Source organism: Bombina bombina, chromosome 1 (genome assembly GCF_027579735.1).
Source record: "Bombina bombina isolate aBomBom1 chromosome 1, aBomBom1.pri, whole genome shotgun sequence".
Classification (NCBI taxonomy): Eukaryota; Metazoa; Chordata; class Amphibia; order Anura; family Bombinatoridae; genus Bombina; species Bombina bombina.
In genome coordinates, this window is record NC_069499.1 from 838,004,666 (window position 1) to 838,027,708 (window position 23,043).

Sequence of the window (23,043 nt, forward strand, 5' to 3'; positions counted from 1 at the left end):
GGTGTCATTTAATACAATGCTGGAATTGCCTTAAAACAAATGTGCACAAACATAAATCCCTACTTGTATTTTTAATACAAATTAAGTACAAGGAAATATACACATTTGATTTGAATGCAGTGTTTTGGCATTGCTGTTTACTTAAGCCGGTACAGATAGAAACTGCTTTATCTTGCATACAAACTGTATACAAAATGGACATGTAACACACAAAATAAGATGTGTGTTTACATTATTGGTACATATATGGTTTATAAATTTGTACTGAGATAATTAGAAATTAAAATCTATATAAGCTAAACAGACTTAAAAAGAAAGCAAAATATTAACTTCTGAAATACATATATACAGTACAAATTGATTTATTTAAAACAGTTACAAAACGCCCAACAAAATATAGATTATTAATGCTTTGTTAAAGATCAGGTAGCATAATCTGATAGAAGCACCTGCTAATTCTAAGGCTTCATAGAATACATAATAGGTTATTATATGAAACTTTTTTTCTTTAAGAAAAAGCAAAATAATTATACAACTGTTACAGTGAAAAAAAAAAAAAAAACAGACTATCACATACTCAAAGACATGTTTGCTACCAAAAAAGAAACTGCATTTTTAACAATGGTTTGTAGCAGTAAAGTGCTTTCTTTCACTTACTGTACTAATGATAGAAGGCTTCTCTCTATAGTAGTTAGGAGCAACACACAGCGTCTTTCCTCATGGTCATAACAATGTTCAAGAGGAAAGATTTGATGCTTACGGTTTGTTTCCTTTCTTTATATGATGATAATGCACAAACCAGAGTAATACAAAAACATAAAAGAGCACTTCTAATGTATATACCGTAAGAGGAAAGTGTAGTGACTGTCACAGGTGCAAGCTAGTACAGGATCAACTCAGACTGTTACAGGTGCTTTCTAAAGCAAATTTGGCAGTGTTGAAAATTTGTAATAACAAAAAAAAATCTTTCAGTCAATACAAAGTACCTCTGAGGTGGTTGACCATGGCACAAGTGAACAAATGGTAAAGGCGATTCCATTTGCAAATGTGCGATTATGGGGGTAATTAGGAAACCTGCTCTAGCAAGGTGCTTACCCATTAAATAATATCATTTGGTTCTGATTCATTTATTTAAGCAACAGTGAAGTTTTGTCACAGCAGTGAAAGGAATTACTGAATACCCATCACCTTTTAGTATAGAGTAAATAACAGCTTCAAGGTTTAGCAAATTCCAAGTCATACCTGGAATAGCATCACTATTCATATGTTCTCCTCTACAACGTGTATTCCTTCTCCTGTAACTTTTTATAATGCGAAGTGATAGAGTGTAAAAGTAATATTAAAAAGGGACAGTAAACACCTTGAAATTACAGTTGAAATCATACTATGAGAGTCTGAAAAATGCAGCAAACAAGGTATGAATTAAAAAAAAAAATTCAATGGCCAAACTCTTCCCACCAGTTACCTTATTTGGAGTAGTCAATCGATACTTTTTAGTGGAATCATTTTATTGTATTAGCTAAATATACTTTGTGTTGCAGTTCGTATCTTATCTTCACTAAAGCCAGTTAGAGATATGGAACGGTTAGGATTGTGAAAACTGCAGTGTGCACTTCCAATTATCAGAATTGGAAAACCCATAATTTTGAGACTAAAAGGGAGACAAAACCCATTTTTTTTTTTCCTTTCATGGTCCAGATAGAGCATGCATTTTTAAGCAACTTTCTAATTTACTCCTATTATACATTTTTCTTTGTCCCCTTGGTATCTTTATTTGATAAAGCAAGAATGTAAGTATAGGAGCTTGCCCATTTTTGGTTCAGCACCTGCGTAGTGGTACCTGATTGGTGGCAGCATTTTGCCACCAATCAGCAGGCGCTACCTAGGGGCTGAACCAAAAATGGGCAGGCTTCTTTGCTTACATTCCTGCTTTTCCAAAAAAAGATAGCAGGAGAACGAAGAAAAATGTATATTAGGAATAAATTAGAAAGTTGCTTAAAATTTGAATCTGAATCATGAAAAACAAAATTTAGGTTTTGTGTCCCTTTAATTTACAGGAAAAGGAGGCAAAACAAAATATGAAAGTATTTTGCATTTTTCACTACACATAATTAAACATTATATAATGCAATCTCAAAGTGCTTACTGTCGCTTTCTGACAGATGAACTGACAAGAGACTACATGGCTATATTCCAATCAAAGAACATCTCTAGAGCTTCATCAGTCATCCCTGTACTTTAATTGTGCAAATTAGCTGCTTATGTTACAAAAGACTCATTTACTTCCCTGCATTTGACCGCCCTTCTATGGACAACTTTACCTCTTGTGGAATGAAAGAATGACGAGCAGGGAAGGGCCAAGCATCTGTACCCTGCAAGCTATATTTTTGGACTCTTGGACTAGAATTTGACTGAACAGTGGGAAGAGAACACAATGTCTGAGAGTGAGAAGTTGTTGTGCCATCTGTTTTTTGCTGATTCTGCTTTTCATCATCTTGCGCTGCCAAAAAAGATAGCTCATGAGAAAGGAAAGCTGCTTTGCCAGTTCGCTGAGGCAGGATTGGAGTTGTGACAGGGCAGCTTTCTGCAGACACATCACTTTTGCTTATGTTCTGTAAGCTGACTGATATACAGACATCTCCAACCTGAAGTCTATGACATGGAAGCGCAAATAACTGAGCTGTCTGTCTGGGACTACAGGAGGACCAGCCTTGCCCATAAACAAAAAAAGGATGCTCAGGAGGGACATCAAGACAGACTTTACTCTGTTGCTCTCCCACTACAAAATGAAGGGTCACAAATCCTGGCCATTGACTCTCTTGGATGTCCACAACTGTACTAGAATCAATCTTCAAGCCACCACTAACCTCTGCGCTGCGCACAAAGTCCTGGGTTTGTAGATCTTCAACTCTCTTCAGTTCCCCAGTGGCTAGCTGAATAATAGCCCCTTTCATGAAGTGTGAAGGTAAAGATGTGGAATGTGTTGGCCGTGCACCTGCTTGTGGGGGGGCTGTCTCTGAACAGGTGTCAATTTTGTGACGTGGAGATCTTGACCTTTGAGTTTTAGAGGCATGCTCTATGGCTGAGGAAAACCTGCTTTGTTCTGCATAGATTCCAGCTTCCATTGCCTCACCATTAGCTATAACAGGGGTTTTATCTGTGTATTTGACAATATGCTGATCTGAGAAGTTATTACTTGGCTTTCTAGTTCTCTCTAATATTGAGCCCACTACGTTTTCTTGGACAAAGACACCTCTTGGTTGCCCCAGTAGTTCATTTGAATCATGAGATAGCTTTAATGGGTTCTGCATATCTTTTTTTTGTATGAATGCTGCAGAAAAATCTTGTGAAGCTAGCCCCCCAACCACACTCTGTACTTCTAAATCAGTATCTGGAGAGCTTCTGTGGCTTATCAGAGAGGTATTTGACCTCTGTCCTGGTACAGAATATACATCACACTCTAACAGTTTTTCACCTGTCCCCCTTACAATCTGTCCTTCTGTGTCATGAATATATGCAGACCTGGCCTGATTAGATTTCTGATCAGAAGCACAACCTGATGGTCTCTGAGACATATTGGTAGATGTTATGGTTATTTCTGAGTCTTTGTCATTATTGGAAGTACTGCGAACATCCATGTTAGGGGGGCAAGTCATAAGCATTTCATGCACCGGATACACTGCTGGCAGCTGAGTAGAATGTTGAAAAAATACAGGCACTCTTCCTTTTGTGACATCCAAAGGCAACACTCCCATGAGAACAGGTGGGGACTGAGCTGTAGGGACTTTGCTGAAGGACTGAGAAGCTGAATCTTGTGGAGGTGGTGTGACACCTTCTGTAAGGATGGAATTATATGGCACATAATGGGGAACCTGAGAAGCGGAAAAGGTTGCAGAGGAAGATAATGGAAGGAAACCAGGGGAAACAGCATATGGAACCGTGTATGGAGATCCAATTAACTGTACAGGCGTATGGGATATGGGATAATGAATAGGTGGGTAAGTGACACCAGAGTGCTGTATTAGAGAAGGTGCTACACTGAAAGATGGAGGAATAGATGTCATGTTCACCACAGAGTGCACACCAGTTGGAGAGTAAGTTACAGAAGGTACTGCAACTTTGTAGAGATTTCCATACTGATCAACTGTGACTGTCTCTGTCCCATTGCCAGACACTTCATACCTCACTCCCTGACCTGCTGCTAGCAGCACCCCATTGGACCAGCTTGGAGTTTCACTGACTGGAATGTCATTAGCAGGAGCACTCTCTATCCTTGACTGTTCTTCCATGCTCACACTGTTTTGTGCCAACTCTCTCTTCTTTGGAGGAAGACATTCTTGACTCCTCTCGTGTGCAGGCCTCATGCTGTTTCCTGCTTCTGATAAGACCTTTATAATTTTGTAATTGCTTCATGGGTGTCTGGCAGGAATCATCTATAATGCCACCATACATTTCCTGTTGACATCTTGTAGGTCTAAGGTCTGGGAGGAGAAGGAGTACAAGAAGTAGGATAGTGTGAACAGGCAACAAACACATTTCAAATGTAACTAAGTAAGAGGAAGGAAGGAAAGACAGAAGGAAAGACAGAAAGAAAGGAAAAGAAAAGAAAGGAAAAGAAAAGAAAAGAAAAAAGAAAAGAAAGAACCATGCAAAACATTCTAAATAATCACTTTTCATTAGGGCTGCAACAACTAACCGGTAAGTTTGATCATAAAAATAGCTGTCAACAAATCTCATTATCAATTAGGTGGTCAGTTGCACAGCACCAGCTGCTTTAATCTGATGATCTACTGCAACTAAGATTGTGCAAAAAAAAAAAAATGAATTTATTTATTTTTTTAATCTTTTTTCTATACAATTAATCGGACAATAATCATCCGATTAATCGGATAGAAAAAAAAAATGTTTGCACAATACCATGCACAGGAGTTCATCGGATTTAAGCAGCTGGTGCTGTGCAATTAACCAACTAATCACTGACCACCTAATTGATAATGAGATTCTTTGACAATTATTTTTATGATCAATCTTACTGATTAGTTGTTGCAGCCCTACATGAACTAAATGAAATTTCATTGTGTCCTTTTGGACACTTCAAAAAACAATTAGTGCATGTTTGCAAAACACAGCATTATATTGTTTATGGAGACAAATTTGTAAGAAACTAATTATTAACTTATTAATAAAGAACGAAAATTGTAAAATTTCCCATAAACTCTTTAAAGGGACATAATACTCATATGCTAAATCACTTGAAACTGATGCAGTATAACTGTAAAAAGCTGACCGGAAAATATCACCTGAGCATCTCTATGTAAAAAAGGAAGATATTTTACCTCACAATCTCCTCAGCTCAGCAGAGTAAGTTATGTTTAAAACGTAATAATTTAGCTGCTGCTTAGCTGCAGGTAAAAAAAATTTTAAAAAAAAAATGAAGAAATGAACAGCAGCCAATCAGCATCAGCAGTGCTGAGGTCATGAACTCTTTTACTGTGATCTCATGAGATTTGACTTAACTATCATGAGATTTCATAGTAAACTTCCTTAGACTGAATAGGGAAATAACATGAGAGCACAAGGCTCAATCCTTCGGCTGTCCCGGGACAGACATACTGATGTGCTGCTTAGAAGTCCTTTAGAATAGGATGTGGCTACTGAGGAACTTTTGAGGTAAAATATCTTTCTTTTTTACATAGAGATTTGCAGGTGATATTTTCTAGTCAGCTTTTTACAGCTATGCTGCATAACTTTCAAGTGTTTAAAACATTTGGGTATCATGACCCTTTAAGCAAGTACAATTAAAATCACATTCATTATTTATATTACACGCTTTTTCTGTACTTGGCAGTTTGTGATTTTTGCCATCCCTCCTGAGAGGCGGTATAAACTTTAGATAACATTTAAGGCAATGCTAAATTAAGTCTCAAAATTCACATTAGAATGATGCCTCTGACCATAGCAAAGAACACCAGAGATTCCAGAGAGTATATCCTAAAAAGCAACAACAAAATGGAAAGGTTTTTTTTGTGTGTCAGGGAGATAAAACTCAAAATTGAAATGCACATTGCAGCTCAATTTTAAAAAGATGCATTTTCTAACAGCCATGCACTAGCAACATGATAACTTTTGCTATGCACAAAGCATACTAGGTACAACTGTATTCAGGGAAAATATATTATGCCAGCAATCTGAGAATACTCAGAGTTCTCAGATTGCACCTTTTGCTAGCACGTGTATTGGAAAAAATAATTATTTTCAAAACCAACACACATGAATGTGCATTTCAGTTCTGAGCTTTATTTACTTTTAAATTATTTTTAAACGTTTATTTTGTAGGCAGATTTTTGCAATACTATACATAATATTAAAATATATACACATGGTATGCATGTCTAATCTATTTCCAGCCCCTCTAAAGCCTTTGACACTGTTCTTGCCATTTATCAGGCGCAAACAATCTATTTTTGAAAGGCTTACAAACAGGCTTGTTTTTTTTCTATAAAACTTTGTTAAAAAGGACATGTGAGCTATGCATTAAGTTTAATACATTACAGGTAGAAAACCTTTTCTCCAAACTGCTTGGGACCAGAAAATATTTGGATTTTGGAATAGTTTGAATTTTGGAATCTGTAAAATGGGATAGTTTGGAGAGGGGATAGGACCAAGTGTAAACAATATCATGTCATTTATGCAATATTTTCATGTCATAATACAGCTTATACATGAAACCCTAAAGGTAGTTTTATATAATTTTTTAACATTTTTGTATACATAGTACCATCAGAAAGGTAGTATAGTACTGTAATCAGAAAGGGTATATTTGCTGTTTTAAATAAATATAGACTATTATTTGCATTTTAGAACACAATTTTTTTAATTTATTTTTTTGCAACTATGTTTTCAGAAGAATCAATAAGAGTAGAATCTCTACCATTATCAGGAGAAAATCAACCATCAAGCAAGTGAGACAAAGCATATTTGATATCAACAGATGACAACTTTCCAGATACAGTAAAACATTCCAACTGGACACCTTGCATAAATAAATGATAAATTAATCTTAAAGGGACATAATACTCATATGCTAAATCACTTGAAACTGATGCAGTATAACTGTAAAAAGCTGACAGGAAAATATCACCTGAGCATCTCTATGTAAAAAAGGAAGATATTTTACCTCACAATCTACTCAGCTCAGCAGAGTTAAGTTCTGTGTAAAAAGTTATACTCACCTGCTCCCAGCTGCAGGTAAAAAAATTTAAAAAATGAAGAAATGAACAGCAGCCAATCAGCATCAGCAGTGCTGAGGTCATGAACTCTTACTGTGATCTCATGAGATTTGACTTAACTCTCATGAGATTTCATAGTAAGCTTCCTTTACCTGATTGGTGAAATAATATGAGAGTTCACAATGCTCATCCCTTCAGTTGTCCCGGGACAGACATACTAATATGCTGCTTAGAAATCCTTTACAATGGGAGGTGGCTACTGAGGATTTTTTGAGGTAAAATATCTTTCTTTTTTACATAGAGATGTTTAGGTGATATTTTCTAGTCAGCTTTTTACAGCTATGCTGCATCACTTTCAAGTGTTTAAACATTTGGGTATTATGGCCCTTTAATAAATGACACATAATGTAAATGCTTATCTAATTAAAAGGGACATTATAGTGGAAATGAAAAGCATGCAATATTAACATTAAAGGTCCTGAGCAAAGTTAAAATATTGCTCAGGAGCTGCAGATCACTACTGGTGCTGAGCAGAAACTGATGGTCAACCAATCAGCAGTAGTAGTCTCACAACTACCACTGTTTTGATCAGAGGTTGTCTGTGCTTGGGAAAAGCAGTGCTCTGCAGCTCATAAAAGCCTTATCTATGCATTTTCATATGAACAAGACTGGGGTTCCTGATAAATTTAAATTGGTTATGTAAACAAATATGGATCCATCTGGATTCATGTCTATTTTAAACAAATACATGCAGATCCAAGGTTTTTTCACACACACAAAAACAGAATCTTGCTGGATACATGCATTATTTGCATAAATACTATTAAATCAAAGTACTTTTCATGTAAATACCACCAGACCATGCCAGCTTTTTTTTTTAAACAGAAAAACACCTGGATCCATGTATAAGAAAGACATCCCACAGATTCACATATTTCCCACTTAAATGATACAGCAGTGTCTAGATGTGTTTATATGGAAAACAGTGTGTGTGTGTGTGTTTTAAATCAGTCAGGATTCTGTTGCTTTACTGAAGAAGAAAAAAGGGAGTAGGTTCTGGCAGGATCCAGATATTTTTTGTGTAAAAAAAAAAAAAAAAAGCATCGTTTCCAGCAGTGTCTAGATATGTTTGTATGGAAAAGACATTGGGGTAAATTTATGAAGAAGTGGATGCTGCTTATTCCGTGTGAGCCTTCTGTTAAGAAGCAGCGGTCTTAAGACCGAACTCGTACGCTACCTCTGAGGTGGCGGACAGCAATCATGCCGATCAGATACGATTGGGATGATTGACATCCCCTGCTAGCGAACTGATTGGCTGTGGGCATTTAGCAATGTCAGGTGGACATGATCTGCTACAGCAGATCATATCCGCCTGAAAGTTAATAAATCTTCCCCATTGTGTTGCCTTGACTTGTTCCCAGTTTATTTGATTGAGAGCTTGCATTTGTATGGCTGTATAAGGGACACAGTTTTGGGAGAGACCTTGACGTGGTACCTGGGCTTGACCCATTTGGCCAGATGCGGTAACCAACTCTTCCAGTTTTGCTTTTAATCTTAGCTGAGAGCTTGAGTGCTGGACTTTCTATGTATGTTGTATTCATTTATTTTTTAATTTATCCTATGGACCTTGCACCCAGACTTGTCTGGGGTTAACTGCCTGTGACTCTAGGGACAGCAATGCTTCCTGAGAGTGCTATTAAGCACCCAGGGCTGAGCATGTTGCAGGGTCATGGGATGTGTACCCAGTCCAGTCCCCTTCCGTGTTTTGTAAAAGGCATTGTGTATGTCTTCCTATATTATACATGGATCTAGCATAATTCAGAAAAAAACTGATAAAAACTTGTATCATTGTGTAAATTAGACACAAATTAGAAGGATCCAGTGGTGTGTGCATTAACAAGTTAGATTTGGCAGTATCATGCAAAGAGGCTACAAGAACTGCTATGATCGAATTTTTACCCACACATCCCACCCCAGCAGTACTTGAACCCCTTTGCAGGGTCAATAGAGGTAACATTATATTAACGAATATGAGTATGCAACGTTTCCACTATAATTGGCCTTTGCATCTTATAGGCAACAACACAAAGAAAAAGAAATACGCAAAATAGAGAATTCGTTATCAGCAGCCAGTGGGTTTCCACCATTTTCAGAAACACAGCATGCACTTTGCATTCACACTTTAAGTTTAATCAACAGCATTCTTTCCACATAAGGATTTAAAGAGTAGTCAAATTGCCTACATAAAATTAAACAGGGTTTTAACGCCAGGACTCCACAAATATAATCATAGGAACAATTTACACGTTTTAGAAGTCACCTTAGGAGCGAGGAGCAAAACTCGAAGTACTGTCATTTAATTGATCCATCCTGAGATATATCGGATTTGTTTACGTTCAAAATAAAATTAAAAAATAGGTCTTACTTGCGCAGTTGTCAGAGTATATCATGGTACTAACACTGAAAACTACTGAAATTGATAACTTACGCTAACACCTAGAAAATGCTTCAGGTTCAAACTTGGAAAAGATAATCAGCACGCAGACACACATTTAACTATTCCACAATACCAAATAAGCACACATACCTACACCCACACACATAGCATAGAAAGACAAAAGTCACTTGAATTACTTTAGAACAATTTTATGTCCGACATATTTTCTTTATGGAATACTGCCATAAAACCCCTCTTACACGCACACAGCTAGAAATCGTCTGCTACTTATACCTACCGGCACATATTCTCATGTTTACTGACCACTCCCGCTATGGCCTACTTCCGCTAACATCACGTTTTTTTTTTTCCAACTGCCGTTGCTATATTTACACCGGTGTATCAGATCACTGCGCCTCCTTGCGGTTCTCCCTGAGTACAACGCAGGTCGCAGCAATTGCGCGTCACGGTCAATATTCTTCGGGTACACCTCGGCGTCTTCTAGTTTGTTAGGTGTATATAACGCGACACGTAAAATAGTCTTCTGTAAGTGACGAAGGGTCGTCTCAAGCAGTTGCCATAGTTACCCAACAATAGTACGGTACTCGGTAGATGTACAAAACAGTTTTGCATGAACAAATTGTACAGTCCTCCCATAGATTTGGTTAAAGTGACATGCTAAACTATTGTTTACACGATCATGTCCATCAAAACATACTTTTGTATGAACAAATAATTACAGTCCTCCCTTAACCCTTTAATGACCACAGCACTTTTCCATTTTCTGTCCGTTTGGGACCAAGGCTATTTTTACATTTCTGCTGTGTTTGTGTTTAGCTGTAATTTTCCTCTTACTCATTTACTGTACCCACACATATTATATACCGTTTTTCTCCCCAGTAAATGTACTTTCTAAGAATACCATTATTTTCATCATATCTTATAATTTACTATAAAAAAATTATAAAATATGATGAAACAATTGAAAAAAAAAACACTTTTTCTAACTTTGACCCCCAAAATCTGTTACGCATCTACAACCACCAAAAAACTCCCATGTTAAATAGTTTCTAAATTTTGTCGTGAGTTTAGAAATACCCAATGTTTACATGTTCTTTGTTTTTTTTGCAAGTTATAGGGCAATAAATACAAGTAGCACTTTGCTATTTCCAAACCATTATTTTTCAAAATTAGCGCTAGTTACATTGGAACACTGATATCTTTCAGGAATCCCTGAATATCCCTTGACATGTGTATATATATATTTTTAGAAGACATCGCACAGTATTGATCTAGGCCAAGTTTGGTATATTTCATGCCACCATTTCACAGCAAAATGCGATCAAATACAAAAAATTGTTCACTTTTTCACTAATTTAGGTTTCTCACTGAAATTATTTACAAATAACTTGTGCAATTATGGCTTAAATTGTTGTAAATTCTTCTCTGGGATCCCCTTTATTCAGAAATAGCAGACATATATGGCTTTGGCATTGCTTTTTGGTAATTAGAAGGCCGCTAAATGCCACTGCGCACCACCCGTGTATTATGCCCAGCAGTGAAGGGGTTAATTAGGGAGCATGTAGGGAGCTTTTAGGGGTAATTTTAGCTTTAGTGTAGTGTAGTAGACAACCCCAAGTATTGATCTAGGCCAATATTGGTATATTTCATGCCACCATTTCACCGCCAAATGCGATCAAATTAAAAAAACGTTACATTTTTCACAATTTTAGGTTTCTCAGTGAAATCATTTACAAACAGCTTGTGCAATTATGGCACAAATGGTTGTAAATGCTTCTCTGGGATCCCCTTTGTTCAGAAATAGCAGACATATATGGCTTTGGCGTTGCTTTTTGGTAATTAGAAGGCTGCCAAATGCCGCTGTGCATCACACGTGTATTATGGCTAGCAGTGATGGGGTTAATTATGTAGCTTGTAGGGAGCTTGCAGGGTTAATTTTAGCTTTAGTGTAGAGCTCAGCCTCCCACCTAAAACATCAAACCCCCTGATCCCTCCCAAACAGCTCTCTTCCCTCCCCCACTCCACAATTTTCCCCGCCATCTTAAGTACTGTCAGAAACTCTGCCAGTACTAAAATAAAAGCTATATTTGGGCTTTTTTTTATATAGCATATTTACATATGCTGCTGTGTAGGATCCCCCCTTAGCCCCCAACCTCACTGATCCCCCACCAAACAGCTTTCTAACCCTCCCCCTCTGCCTTAATGGGCGCCATCTTGGGTACTGGCAGCTGTCTGCCAGTACCCAGTTTAGTAAAAAAAAAAGTATGTTTTGTTTTTTTTATTGCCCTTTTCTGTAGTGTAGCTTCCCCCCCCACCAAGACCAACCCCCACCCCTTCCAGAACCCTTAGATGATCATTGAATTTTTTTAAATATATATATATTTTTTTAACTTTTATTAACTTTTTTTTCTGTAGTGTAGCGGTTCGCTCCCGCCACGTGCACGCGCGCACTCCCGTCTGTCCTGCCCCCGATCCCGCCCCCCTCCACTCGGCACATCGATGGCCGCCCACCCGCCTCCCAGACTTGCTCCCACCCACCAACGATACCGGCCACCGATGTCCGGTGCAGAGAGGGCCACAGAGTGTCTCTCTCTGCATCGGATGGCCAAGGGGGGTTATTGCAGGATGCCTTGATATCGAGGCATCACTGCAATAACCGGAAAGCAGCTGGAAGCGAGCAGGATCACTTCCAGCTGCTTTCCAGACCAAGGACGTATGCCACACGTCCTCGGTCATTAACTGTATTTTTTTGAGAACGTGTGGCGTACGTCCTTGGTTGTTAAGGGGTTAAATTTGGTTAAAGGGACAGTAAACACCAAAAATGTTATTGTTTAAAAAGATTGATAATCATTTTATTTACCATTCCCATACTTGCCAACTGTCCCGTTTTTGCCGGGACAGTCCCGGAATTTGAGACCCAGTCCCGGCCATTTAAATGTCCCGGGAAGTACTAGAAGTAGAGGCTGCACTGAGTTAAGATAGCTGCGCTGCTAGCGTGATCATGTGTCACTCCTCCTCCCAATCTGACAATGAACATGCTAGTAGCTTTAGAGGTTGCACTGCCACTGAGCTAAGTTAGAGCGATTATTATGTGTCACTGAGTCCTCCTCCCTATCTAACAACCTCTATCTTGCGATCCGGTCACACGGTCAGGCCGTGACGTCAGCACGGACGTCACCATCACGTGACTCCGCGTTGCCGCTCAGGCCCTTCTCACACGCTGCAAGTGCGACAGGAGGACACACACCCTAAACTAACTCTGCAGAGCCGATCAGTGGACGAGCCAGAGGTGAGAGTCAGATGCGGGTGTTTCCAGCCAGGAGGCAAGGTAGGACAATCATTGGTTGTTCTAATCTTTCAATATTACTGAACCGGCTCTGCTGCAAAATATGTGCTGCTCAGGTGACCGTGAAGGAATGAATCGCATCATTTATTTATTTTTTTTAAAGAAAAGAAAAAAACTGTGACTTTCTTGACTTTTTTGCTGCTAGTGTGAGAAGCATTTCTAATTAACAAAATACTTATTGCTTCTATCCCATCAACCATAAACTATAGATGCATGTGACTTCCAGTTCCAAATAGCTTCAAAATAAATAGCTTTACCTTTAAAGGGACAGTAAAGCATGTGAGGCTTATCACATCATTTATGCTTCAAGCATTAAACACCATTTACTAAATTGTAATAATGTATTCACACTAAAGAAAAGCTTGAGGATAATGGGCTCACATGTTTGTTTGTTTTTTTAATTATTTGCAGTTTAACTGAAGATATAGGTGTAAAGTTTTAGTTTAATGGGCACTGCCATGACTGTTGTAACCTAGGTTTAAATGCTTTCTCTCCAGTTAGAGACACTCATGATGTGATAAGCCTCACATGCTTTACTGTCCATTTAAAGGTAAAGCTATTTATTTTGAAGCTATTTGGAAGTCACATGCACCTATAGTTTATGGGATAGAAGCAAGAAGTATTTTGTTAATTAGAAATAATATAAACTATCAAAAGTCTTGCTTGACAACTGCTAGTAACATTCTTAGAGACTTGTTACTTCCAGTTTTACAGCTAGAATGTTATCTAGTGATATATAGTGTAGAGTAGTATTCAAATTAAATATAATAAACGTGTGCCCTGTTTGCACTACTTGCTGTAGGACTCTGTTTAATGGCCACAGTGGGTTAAACACATAGGTACAATTACAATGGGCAGAGCAAGTAGGCGGAGCTAAATTATGCTAATTATGTGGGTTTGGTAAAGTGGGCGGGGCTTTAGGACAGGGAGTTTGGTAAAATTTTTCATGCAGGTAATTGATAGCTGCAAAGTGTCCCTGGAAAAAAATTTCAAATGTTGGCAACTATGCATTCCCCACTTTTTCAATTCCTCTGTGATTACCTTGTATCTAAGCCTCTGCAGACTGCCCTTTTGACAGACTTGCATTTCAGGCAATTAGTGCTGATTCTTAAATAAATCCACTATATGGCAAACATGAACTAACACCCTCTAGCTGTGAAAAATGGTCAAAGACACGGTCTTCAAGGGCTTATAAATTAGCATATAAGCCTACCTAGGTTTAGATTTCAACTAAGAATACCAAAAGAACAAAGCAAATTTGATGATAAAAGTTAATTGGAAAGTTGTTTAAAATTACATGTCCTATCTAAATTATGAAAGTTTAATTTGGACTTTACTGTCACTTTAAAGTGTCATGCTAAAATATTGTTTACACAAGAAGGGCAAAGGCTGGTTAATCACTTCACTACCAGAGAATTTAGTGGAAAAACACCCAAAATACCGGGGATATTTTTAGAATTTTTGCTACCACTCCATTTAAACAGATGACGTGTGTTTGTCTGTTTTTAATTTACCTATATATATATATATATATATATATATATATATATATATATATATATATATATATATACAAAGTAGAAGCAGCATGTGATAAGGATCCGGTGTATATCCCAACAGCTTCACAGCAGCACAAAAAGCCAGCACCAGAGAGTAAATCAATCACCATTTATTTGAATAAGTACATAACGTTTCGGCCCCAACAAGAAGGCCTTGGTCACATGAAAACAAGTCACCCCAGACAAGCAAACCCCACAGACCCATAAGTACTCCTTAAATACTCCTTAAATACAATGTGAAAGAGCACAAGCACTCAATCAGCACTCACTTGGCAACAACCAACCGAAGATTACAGACACACGGCTTAACTTTATCACCACATTTACTGCAGCCTCTCAGAAGGTGAAAAAGGTAATAGAACAACATTGGCCTTTGGTCTCTACGGATGCCACTCTCCCGTTTGATGGGCTACCACCGCCAAGAATGGTTTATAAGAGGGCACGGAATTTGCGGGATCCTTCTGGTTCAGACTGATCCGATACAGAGCTACCAGAAGGATACCTGGCTACCGAAAAAGAAGAATGGGTGCTACCGATGTGGCAACTGTGTTACCTGCAATGGGATGATTGTGGGAAATAAATTCCATCACCCACACACCAATAAAATGGTCACAATACAACACAGGCTAACCTGTACTTCGGATTATGTGATATATGTGATTGTGTGCCCTTGTTCCTTATACTATATGTGGGCAAAACGATCACCACCTTTAGAGAAAGGTTGGCCAATCACAAAACAGCCATCAGGATAGCCCTTGATAAAGGGTCCTCAGACCAACCGGTCGCACAGCATTTTCAGCAGGCTGGACATGCATTTTCCTCATTAAGGAAATTAATTCCCAAATCCAGACGTGGCGGCGACAGGGCGAAGGCCCTTTTACAGCTGGAGTCACGTTGGATACATCGTTTAGGAACTATCACACCCAAAGATTTAAATATGACCATTGACTACAGCTGTTTCTATAAATGACTGTGAGCTTCCTCTCATCATGAAATTGTGTATATATTTGTTTTTCTACCTACTCCTTGAAGCACCTTGTATATATTTTTACTTATTTGTTTTTTATTATGTTTGATAATTTTGCTTGGGGCGCAGTTCCAAATTCTTTGAATGGGGATGTATACACCCACAAGTGTGTGTTTTGACATACAAATGACATCTGAGTTTAGCTGTCTGTTACGCACACTTTTGTTACTGCCCCTTGGCATAGTTATCCGTTTGGGCATTATTACGTTATGGTATTATGCTGATACACTGCCTTGAATTCTGCCGTGACTGATTGTTCATTATGTGTTCCTTATTTATGTTTAGGATCTCTTTATAGTTAAGTCACACTACTGATGGGCTTTAACATCCTTGCAGGCACTCCTTATAAATGATATATTGCCATTCCGGTTTTCTATGAAGCATTTATTCTGACACATTTGCCTGACTTTATGTTCATTTTTACGTGCTGCTCAATTCACATTATGCTTCCCCATGTGACTTATGTTGTCACTGACATTTATCATATGTCACTATACAGGATCCATCCTATATGCATACTATCTTTTATGGTCTCTTTGTTATATTTACATTCCTCTTCACGCAACGGTTGCCATGGTTCCACTGTCACATTGCTCTTTTGCGGATGAAGTAACTTACGCATTGTTTCTATATGCCCTTTGTATTTCACTTGTTACCTATGCAACCGTTGCTTGTGTCCCTTCTGGCATCACGCATGCGCACTATGAGCGCAGCGTGACGTGATGATGCAATATGCGACTGGTGACGCTCTGCGCATGCGCACTTTATGTGTGTCAGAGCCGTTGGTCACTTCCTGGTTACTGAGATGTGGATCACACTGATTAAACACAGCTGTTTTCGGCTTGCAAGTTTGGCATTTTTTTCAAGGCAGGTATCCGTTTATTTTAGAGTATTTAAGGAGCACTTATGGGTCGGTGGGGTATGCTTGTCTGCGGTGACTTGTTTTCATGTGACCAAGGCCTGAAACGTTATGTACTTATTCAAATAAATGGTGATTGATTTACTCTCTGGTTCTGGCTTTTTGTGCTGCTGTGAAGCTGTTGGGATATACACCGGATCCTTTTCACATGCTGCTTCTACTTTGGATGGATTTATATGGCCGTGCACAGTGTTGATGGTGATGCTGGTGAGTGCTGATCTTATTGTAAAATTATATATATATATATATATATATATATATATTCAGCGTAAAAGGAGCTTTCAGGGATCTAACCAGCTATTTACAAAATTAAAGGGACAGTCTAGTCAAAATTAAACTTTCATGATTCAGATAGGGCATGCAATTTTAAACAGCTTTCGAATTGACTTTTATCATTACATTAGCTTTGTTCCCTTGATGGTATTTTTGAAAAGCTAAACCTAGGTAGGTTCAAACTGATTTTTAATCCGTTGAAAAACGCCTTTTAGCTCAGAGCATTTTGAAAGTTTTTCACAGTTAGACAGTACTAGTTCATGTGTGTCATATAGATAACATTGTGCTCACTCCCGTGGAGTTATTGCACTGATTGGCTTAACTGCATGTCTGTCAAAAGCACTGAGATAAGGTGCAGTCTGCAGAGGCTTAGATACAAGGTAATCACAGAGGTAAAACATATATTAATATAACTGTGTTGGTTATGCAAAACTGGGGAATGGGTAATAAAGGCATTATCTATCTTTTTAAACAATACAAATTCTGGTGTAGACTGTCCCTTTAAGAGATTATTGTAAAATTAAAAAAACCTGCAACAAGATTCATTATCATATGCCACAAAAACATGAAGCTTTCTAATTTTTATGTCCTTTATATGCAGCTAGGTTCTAAAATGATGAATAACTCTCATTTGGTATAACAGACCTGCCCAAATTCTCATAATTGAACCCCCAAAACGATATATATTTATAATACAAAAACAGCGCTAAAATGAAGTATTAGTATAGAAAAAAGTGAGTGCAACACATCTCAAAAAAGTCATAAAAATGTATTTCATATAGATTATTCCGTACACAAGTGACAATGATATTTTAAAAACTGTGATATAAATAATTAGAATGAAAGAATTTATGTTAAAAATCTCGAGTGCAGCATGTGTATATCTCGCACTGATCAGTTCCAATATGGAGGATATGTGTGAAATAGGATGGCAGTCAAATAGACTGTGAGAAAAAATACAAACAGGGTAGATATAAATCCTAATAGTAAAGAGTAATGACGCCGCTCCAGCAGAGAGGGTGTGAGATACTGAGCCAATCCTGGCAGGAATCCTCAAATGGACAAACACCACCTTCAATAACGGCGTGTACAAGGAGTGTGTATAAGTTGTAGGGTGCCAGCCAGAAAGGAGCCAAGCTAGCCCAAAGTATCACCAACAATAAAAGGAAAAGGCAGCACTCCAATGATCCTAAGTTAAAACGTATAATCCTTTATTCATCCACAGCGTAAAATAGAGTCGCACACAGTGATTACAATGGTAGGAGGAGGTGGGGTCCTGACAGTTTTTGTGCCGTGCGGCACTTAATCATAGGATGACCCGACACTAACATAGCACAACCTTAGCTTATGTCCCATTCTTTATTTAGACCCATAGGGACCCTAGTATCCAATTTCCAGATCCAGTATAGTTCTTTTCTAGACAGAATGTTATATCTATTGCCACCTCTAAGTGGTTTTCTTGCTATATCAATGACCCTGACAATAATTTTTGATTCATTAGTAAAATGACTTGAGTCCTTATTATAATTCTTGATATCTCTTTTGTGCTCACCTATTCTGGAAACAACGTGAGGTTTGTCCTACGTATTGTTCCTGGCAAAGCACACATTCAATAAGATAAACTATGAAGGTTGTACTGCAATTGGCATAATGCTTAATCCTCAAAATTTCCTTCGTACTACAACTGTTAAACTGAACTCCTGGTGCAATTAGTTCACATGTAACACAATTCCTGGACATGCACTTGAAGGTTCCTTATTTAGTTAGCCAGTTACCTTCTACTCTCCTTGAGTTACTATTAATCATACTGGGGGAAAGTTTATTTGCCAGAGTTGGTGCTTTTTTTAGAAACAAATTTGATCCTGTCTACCACATCTGAGAGCACCTCATCTCCCTTCAAAATGTATACATTCTTTTTAATGATGTTACACAAGTCATTGTACTGTAATGAAAATTCTGTTGAAAAAAAACTATTGTTTCCTTATTAAATGTGATTTTTTTAAGGTGTACGATCTAGGGTATTGGTATTAGTTATCAAAGATTTGCTTTTAACTTCATGAAACACTTGTACTTCTGACAATTCATACCCCCTAGCACTTAATCTATACATAAGTTTATGTGCTTGAAGATGAAATAACTCATCCAAGTTGGTATTTCTTCTCAATGTTAGAAATTGACTTCTTGGTATTGATCTGATCAAGTGTTTAGGATGACATGACTTGGCATGAAGGATTGTATTACCTGCCTTCACCTTTCTGTATGTGTCTGTAAGAATCACATTAGGTTCAACTGAACCAACCAGCCGGACAGATAGCTCAGCATGCTAAGGCACTGTGACTGAGCTCTGTAGCAGCCCAAGGGTTGCAGGTTCGATACCCGGCAAGGTGCACTCAGCCTTTCATCCTTCTGAGGTCGATAAAATGAGCAGCGCCTTGAGACCCTTACGGGTGATTAGTCGCGCTTTACAAGTACCCAATACAACCAGTGTTAGTTCCAAGAATTGGATCTCAATGTTTTGCACTTCTCCCGTAAATCTCAGTCCTAAGTTATTATCATTGACAAAATGTAGAAAATCCCTAAAGTCGAAATCACCTTTAATTACAAAAATGAGGTCATCGATAAATCTCATATACATGCAAATATTGTCAATAAATGGGTTATTGCCATTGTAGAGACTGCCAAGTTCCCACCACCCCAAAAACAAATTTGCAAAAGAGGGGGCAGATTTTGCCCCCATTGCTGTACCACAAGTATGCAAGTAGTACTCTCCATCAAACATAAAATAATTGTGGGATAGTAGGAACTCGACAGTCTCACATAGAACAACTTAAACTCTTCAGAATAGTTGGTACGGGTATTTAGAAAAAACGCAATTGCCTGGATACCTAAATGATGGGGAATACATGAATATAGCGACACCGCATCAATCACAACCCACCTATTGTCTTCTTGCCACTTCATCTCTTTAAGGATAGATATAAAGTGACCAGAATCTCTCAGATAACTACTGAGACCTTGGACCAATGGCTGTAACACAAAATCAACCCACTCAGATAAAGGTTCAAACAATGAACCTACCCCAGAGGTGATAGGGCGCCCTGGAGGACTCACTGAATTCTTGTGCAATTTAGGTAGGTGGTGAAAGATCAGCGTCATGCCCATGGGATATTCAGGAATAAGGGACAAAGCTTCATCTCTTGTCATAAAACCCAAATCTATTGCATCATCTAAAAGTCTATCTAATTTCTTAGCAAAATCCTTTTCTGGGTTACAAGAAAGCTTTCTGTATGTATCCCACCTTGTTCATTACTACAACATTTCCACATTTGTCCGAGTTTCTAATTACAATATATCCTTATTTTCTTCAAGTTGTTTCACTGCTATTTTATGGCTTACTTTTAAGTTATCCTTATAACTCTTGGATTTACTATTTTTACCCAATTCCATGACCTCTTTTTCCACCTGTTTTTGAAACACATTAATATGATTACCTCTACATTGTGTAGGATAAAAATCAGATTTAATTTTTTTCAGTTTGGGAATACACATATCTCCTGATTTGTCATCACCCAGATCCAAGTCCTTTAACTGCTCCAAGGCACAAATGTCTTTAAAATCAAGGTTTGGATCTATAAAAGTCTGACCTGGAACTGTGCGCTGACCATCAGAGATAAAATTGTCATATACTGCTGTATTAACTGTGCTTCTTTCCGTATTAGCAATTGAAAAATACCTCTTAAAGGTCAATTTCCTTACAAATTTGTTGATATCTAACAGGGTGTTAAAAATAGAAAAAACATGGGTAGGGGCAAAACCCAAACCTTTAGACAGATCACAAATATGATCTAGTGTAAGGGGAAAGTTCGACAGATTTATTACAGATAGAGTCAGTTATTTTTTAATCCCTGCTTTTAGACTCTTCTCCCTTCTTCTGCGTCCGGCTCTACACTTCCTTTTGATTTTCCTAAAGGGACATGTCGATTCTTTATTTTGGGACGCACCACTAATTCCACTTCCTCTGAATTGGCGTCTGATGAACCCTGTAATGAGAAAGAGGCATGGGGGGAAAGAGAAGAAGAGGAAGAACTCTCATTAGATGACACCAAGTCGTGATCTGAAGTGTCAGGCTCTGTAGATGAGAAAACTACTGTTATGTCATTTTTTTTATTTAGTATGGACTTTGGTTCTGTAGCAGGTGTTGATGTCTTAGATTTATGTCCTTTATTCTTATGTTTGTTTTCATGTCCCTTATTATCTTTGTTATCCTTAATATCTTTATACACTTGTTTTTTTTGGGGGGATTAGTTGAAAATCTCCTTGGTCTTCTGGCAAATCTAGACCAGTCATATACTTTATTTTTTACATAGTCCTCTTGGTCTCTATTAAATTTGCGACCATTTAACAAAGCTACTGTCTGATTTTCAAACTTTCTTTTTCATGTTGGACTTCAATTCAGCATAACCATCGTCCTTTTTGTGATTCTTCAACTCAAGTTTCAGATTATATATCTGTTCTTTTAGGGATTCTCTTTTTAGATTCTTGCTTCTTACCAAAATGTCCATAATTGTTAAGGAACACGTTGTCAGAGCATCCTTCCACTCTTGTGTTAATTCTTCATTGTTCAAATCATAAGAAGGGAATTTTTTAATCCTCAGGCCTCTTGGAACTTTTTTTGACTCAATGTAGTGATTGAATGCCACCACATCCCACATTAGACGCAGATCAGACAAAAATAATTTGTCAAGTTGATTAAATAAACCTTTAATATTTTTTATCAATACATTCTTTTTCCCCGTTGGAAAATATTGTCTGAAAGTACTGTTTTCTACTTTCAATGTCAGAAATCGACTTATTGAGGCTAACTGCCTCCTCCTCCATGTTTAACTGTGTGCAACAAAAAGTGAGTGTCTATATGATCGGTATCAAAGTTACCTGCAACAAAATACACTTGTCCAGGATCCTGCTTCGGTTTAATATGTCACAGCTGTATGTTCTTTTTTTGCTTTCACTTTGATGGGGCCCAATTTAATGGTGTCAGAAAAGTGTTTAAACTACAATTTGCAAGTATGTAACATTTGAATCATATAATTGCAGTGACTCAGTCGTTTAAAGCTTCAATTTTCTTATTTCCACAACGTACTGCCCATAGACCTAAGATTATTAAGCAACATAAAAAGTTCTATACATTTCATGTTCTTATTTTCAAAATAAACATATTCAAATTATTGGTGTGCGCAATTATAAATGCAGCTGTATAAATATAAATATGCAATGTACTTACAAATGTCCGTAAATATCTTCCTCTGAGCAAGCAGCATCTGGAGCTCAAATGCTAATAATAAAGAGTAATGACGCCGCTCCAGCAGAGAGGGTGTGAGATACGGAGCCAATCCTGGTAGGAATCCTCAAACGGACAAACACTGCCTTCAATAACGACATGTACAAGGAGTGTGTACAAGTTGTAGGGTGCCAGCCAGAAAGGAGCCAAGCTAGCCCAAAGTATCACCAAAAATAAAAGGAAAAGGCAGCACTCCAATGATCCTAAGTTAAAACGTATAATCCTTCATTCATCCACAGTGTTAAATAGACTCACACACAGTGATTACAATGGTAGGAGGAGGCGGGGTCCTGACATGTTTCGTGCCGTGCGGCACTTAATCATCATTATTATTATTATTATTATACTTTATTTATTAAGTGCCAACATATTCTGCAGCGCTGTCCATGGATACAATTCATTTAAATAAAACAATACAAGACTTGTAAGATACAGGACAAAATTTACAAACACATACAGGAGTGATTGAGGGCCCTATTCCCGTGGGAATTTACAATCTAGAAGGGTAGGAGTTTGAGAAATAGGAGGTGAGGACTGCAAGATTGAGAAAGATGTTAAAGGGCCATAATACCCAAATGTTTAAACACTTGAAAGTGATGCAGTATAGCTGTAAAATGCTGACTAGAAAATATCTCCTGAACATCTCTATGTAAAAAAGAAAGATATTTTACCTCAAAAGTTCCTCAGTAGCCACATCCCATTATAAAGGATTTCTAAGCAGCATTTTAGTGTGTCTGGGTTGGGACATCTTAGGGGATGAGCCTCGTGAACTCTCATATTATTTCACCAATCAGGTAAAGGAAGCTTACTATGAAATCTCATGACAGTTAAGTCAAATCTCATGAGATCACAGTAAGAGTTCATGACCTCAGCACTGCTGATGCTGATTGGCTG

The 23,043-nt window shown here is 37.8% G+C and overlaps 1 protein-coding gene across 1 annotated transcript; it reads right to left on the minus strand.

The window, feature by feature from the left end:
* Positions 1–2,217: 2,217 nt before the first annotated feature.
* On the minus strand, positions 2,218–10,099 carry ATXN1L (ataxin 1 like). The gene is made up of 2 exons (XM_053692444.1): positions 9,965–10,099; positions 2,218–4,481 (listed from the first exon to the last, which is right to left on the minus strand). The coding sequence occupies exon 2, from the start codon at positions 4,362–4,364 to the stop codon at positions 2,280–2,282; it is 2,085 nt and encodes a 694-aa protein (XP_053548419.1). The 5' UTR covers positions 4,365–4,481; positions 9,965–10,099; the 3' UTR covers positions 2,218–2,279.
* Positions 10,100–23,043: the final 12,944 nt, after the last annotated feature.